Here is a 5,000-nt window from a genome sequence, read left to right as displayed (position 1 = left end):
CCGCCCCCACCGCCACGCGTTACGACACAGAGTCCACCGAGACCTCCGCCCACTACGTCCGACCAATCTCGCGATTCCCAGGCCCAAAATCCGGATAACCAACGTAATCCGAATCCTACTGGACAACAGCAACAACAAAATACTCAAAATAACCCACACAATCCGGGTAACCATTCGGGCAATCCAGACGATTCCAACGAAGAAACGAGCAATCCCGGAACCACCACTCATCAAACTACTCAGACCACTCAAACTCAGCCTCAACAGGCTCAAACCCAACAGCAACAGCAACAACAACAACAACAACAACAACAACAACAACAACAACAACAACAGCAGCAGCAGCAAGAACAACAACGAGCAGCCATGGGTACCGTTTTGTCATTCAGTCCAAGGGATCGACGTGGCTCCGTCTATCCCCCAACCACCCATCAACATTCAACCGATTTCACTTTAAACAACTTCAATTACGAGCAATTGAACAACGCGAAAAATCGGGAGAATAAGAGTGCCGTAGCTACGGTGGCGCCGGCGCCTCCTACGAGTCATCCACCGTCGAACAATAATTCCTTGCAAAATAATAATATTAATCTAAACAATAACGACAATGCGAGAATTATCTCGGAGAAGAATGCGCTCGAGAAGAATCTCAAGAAACACTCTTTATTCATCAACGCTCTATCGTGGAAACGATTCAGCACGGCGAACAATAATAAGAAAAAGCTCGATAATAAGAACAAAAATATCGCTTTTAGACAACCACTCGATAACATTCCCATCGTCGATAAAAATAAGAACATACAAACACCTCAGGTAAGTTTGAAACGTTGATACGATATCTTGCGATTAGATTGTGCTTTAAAGGGATATTTTCGACAAAATACGTATATTTTGTTTCCTTTTTTTTATATTTGTATTATTTCTATTTTTTTTCTCTAACTTCTTTTTTTTCTTTTACTTCTCTAATTGCACAACTTTCCAATTCAGTTAATGTCGTTTATATCTTACTCATAAAACGATCGTTCTCTTCAACATTTTCTCATTAATACGTTATAAGCATCGTCGTGGGAATACGCTCGATAACACGTGGATTTCTACGTATTATGCAAGCACACCCTCATTGACGTCGTACCTACATATATACTTATGTAAAGTCGTACTGGAAGTTGCACCTCTCTCTTCAGAACTGACGTGTGTACCAAAGTTGAGCAATATTTCATTGAATAATCCCTTCTGTTTTACGTTTACAACGTTAAAACGTTAATAAATTTTAATATTTTAATCGTTCTGATATTAATGCGTCCTTCTATTACACATACTTCTATTAATTATCATTGAAAAATTTCATCGTAAAAGGATAATGAAACGACAAATAAAAGGATAATTTCTCTATTGATTCTCTGTTGATTCCGTTTTGCAATAATACGATCGAAAAAAATCGAGCGAGTTTACGAAGCAGTTAGTCAATGGACGAGTCTATGATTGAGATGAAAAAAACGAATCGATGATCGTCGTGCGATACTCGACAGATTATTATATTATACTCGATATAATTCTTTATTGTATCGTATTCGACAGACGAATGACGACACACTGACAAAATTGGCCAATTGATAAACATAAGACATTGGTCCATTGACGAATTTTTTCGTAGAATAATATCTTTTCATTTGACTTATTAATAATCAAACGATAAATAAGTAAATAAATAAATAATATCTAGGGAATATTTCTTTAATTAACCCTTCGAATCAGTTTTTTGAAATCAATAAATTATTCGACAGACGAAAGCTCCGGCGTCTAACAACAATCATACAACGCACAATCCTACGTGCGAGAAATTGGTGCAGAAACCTTTGCCACCTGGACCAAGGAAAACCGTGATCCAAGCCTCCACGTCAGAACTTTTAAAATGCCTCGGCGTCTTCCTACACAGGAAGTGCACGCGATTAAGGGACTTCCAAGCTGGTGACGCAGTAATGTGGCTTAGAACAGTCGATAGGAGTCTCCTGCTTCAGGGTTGGCAGGTGAGTCCTTTTGGAATATATGTATGTATATATATATATATATATATATATATATATATATATATATGATCGAGATATTTTATCGTAAAAAATATATTAGATTAGAACGAAAACGTTATTTCTACTTGTCGACGCATCATTAAACATTCAACTGGGCAACATCTCTTCGGGGAAAAGAGAAATCGGTCGCATGCATCAAAGACCCTCGATTCCTATCCATCTCCATCGGGAGTAAAAGCGTATAAAAGTCGCCAAGGACTCGTCAATCCTAATGTTCACGAGTTTAGGAGATGAATCGACAGATGAGTTTTCTATAACCGATATCATTCTTTTTCTTCTTTCGATATATTTAGAGAAAACGTCGCGCCTATGTTTATCTTCCTTTCTCTCTCTCTCTCTCTCTCTCTTTTTCTTTTTTATCTCAGAAATAGTATTAACAAAACTCTAATTACATTAGGAACTCTCTAGAATATTATAAACTTTTAACGATAGGACATGTATACGCGTGAACTTGGTTATATCATTCACAAAAATATTATTTTCTAGAAATCATAAAGATGTTTGACGTTTATGCTAATCTCCTTTGCGGTTTATGCAAATTTTGACGATTCCCTCTTCGTGGATATCGTAGATCGAAACGATCCTAAGTTAGTTTTTATCATCGTTCAAACCTTCGACACATCGATTACGATATCTAACGTTGGAAGGCTGAATGTGTACGTGCATAATATCATTTTTCGTTGTCTATAATCAACTCCTCAATATTTACAATTCCAAGAAAGTTTTTTCCGTCACGTGAAAAGATCATCGCGTTTTCACCACGATCGCGATAAAATGCGTATCGATCGACCCACCTACACACTTACATATAGAGACACACAAAAATACACATACACACACGTACACATGCTTACGCATGCACGCATACGCGCGCGCGCGCGAGTTAGCATACACCTACGACGTCAGCGTCTACGTTCATCGATCTTTTTCTTTTTCTTTATCTTTCTTTCTTTCTTCCTTTATTTTATATATATATATATATTTTTTTTTTATTTTATAGATATATAATAAAACTCGCGTCACGAGAAAGAATTTATATGTACAATTTCTTCGTAAAATTCATTGGCGAGCTTTCGTGACTTAATAATTTTCATGATAGATAATCGAGATATAGTCTAGGTCACCCTTTTCGTTAAGGGCGTTGGCCCTAAAAGCGCGAGTCTAACTCGAACGGCTTACCTCAGATAACGCTGTTAAAATTCTGGATGCGTTCGTGCCGCGTTTCGTCGTATATTAACGTGTCCTATCGTGGTTAGACACAGTATTCGATGATTAAGATAATTATTTTCAAGTAATGTTCAAACGTCTAATCATAAAACACGCAGTCATATCTCCTTTTTTATTTATTTTATAAATGACAATTAACTTCAAAATTGAATTAATTTTTAATCAGAAACGATTAATTATAAACATATAATTATTATTTCCTTCTATAATTACATAGCTTTGTTTTTTTTTATTTGAACATTAGAAATTCGATTTGAGAAACACTGTTATAAGAAATATGTAGAATTATGTATAGTTGAGACTGAGGCAGACAGAGAGAGAGAGAGAGAGAGAGAGAGAGAGAGAAAAGAGAGGAAAGAAAGAAAGAGAGAGAGAGAGAGAGAGAGAAACCACAGAGATGAAGGGGTGGTCACGTGCAGCAAGAGGGTTGCGCACAGCAACGTTGCAAAGCCACCCTTGGATGTAGAAAAATGCGGCAGGGTTCTTTAACAGGGACGTTCACCCCTCTATTGCCGAATGCGGAGGGTTCGAATCTCGTTTCGTGCATTGGCCTCTCTACCCTTAGCTTTATGGGGTGTCCCCAGGGATAAGAAATGAGAGCGAGAGAGAGAAAAAAAGAGAGAGAGAAGGTAAATGCATTAATACGGTGTACATGTTAGCAAAGATACCTAATTTCAAGCATCGATTTTGTTTTCATTGAAAATTAGTACATACGATTTTTTTCTTGAAAAAAAAATTATAATGTTTCATAATCTCTTTAATAAATTTATATTGATAATCTTTAATGCATATAATATATATGTATATATATTCGTATGAATAATTATTTTTATGTACCAATTTATTTATCTATTATATTTGTTCTGTTTCGACAAAATATCAATACTTTCGAGATGCATATTGACGTTTATAAAATACTTGTCGATAAAACGTTCAAGGTGACTAGTAATAAAAAATCAAGGTAGACTAACCACGCAAAACCACTTGCGGTTTGTACAATTCTGAGGTTTCCTCATGACATCAACAAGCACTGATCTTGTAGCTGCACGTGTCAAATCTAATCAGTCCCGGTATGACGTATTTTGCTTGTTCTAGAAAGTCGATATACAGGGTGGGGCAATAATCTTAATCATTTTTAATATCTTCATTCTTTTTAGAAATATGGGGAAACTTTGTTTACAAAAGTCGGTCACGATATAGAGAAGATCATAATATGGTAGTAATCATTTTTTTTTATAGACGAACGTGGAGGATGTTCTTTTTTTTTTTTTTTTTCTACATAGGATCATATGTTTTTGATTACATTAGTTGACGCAGCTCGATATTAGCTATAAAAAAATATTAAACTGTGTATGTCGAAAAATTATTAGTTTAGAAGATATTTTAATTTAAATATTGTTTAGAAAGCATATAGAGATATTAAGTAGTAAAAGTAGTAGTAAATATTTATTTGAATAAATTATTAATAAATCTATTTTTTATTTTTTGAATAAACAAAATAAAATTTATACAATTATAATAAAAATTTGAATGATTTCATCATTGGTATGTCCTTATTACGAAAGAAAAGAAAAAAGTCAATATTAAAAGTTATTAACAAAATCGATTTTATTATAACAATATTGTTTAAACATTTAAATAAATAAAGAATAAATTATACTTTAAAACGGTTTTTGAATCAAGTCT

General features: G+C 34.7%; 1 protein-coding gene across 1 annotated transcript in view; it reads left to right on the top strand.

Annotated features, from left to right (window-relative positions):
- Positions 1–366: 366 nt before the first annotated feature.
- Positions 367–5,000, top strand: part of LOC122635597 — a 12,398-nt gene continuing 7,764 nt past the window's right edge. The window contains exons 1-2 of the mRNA XM_043825979.1: positions 367–813; positions 1,785–2,027. Coding sequence (XP_043681914.1) covers positions 367–813; positions 1,785–2,027 — 690 coding nt within the window. The remainder of the gene's footprint in view (positions 814–1,784; positions 2,028–5,000) is intronic.

This window comes from Vespula pensylvanica, chromosome 18, assembly GCF_014466175.1.
Source record: "Vespula pensylvanica isolate Volc-1 chromosome 18, ASM1446617v1, whole genome shotgun sequence".
In the NCBI taxonomy this organism is placed as follows: Eukaryota; Metazoa; Arthropoda; class Insecta; order Hymenoptera; family Vespidae; genus Vespula; species Vespula pensylvanica.
The sequence above is the reverse complement of the archived record's forward strand: the minus strand, read 5'-3'. Positions and strand labels throughout refer to the sequence as shown.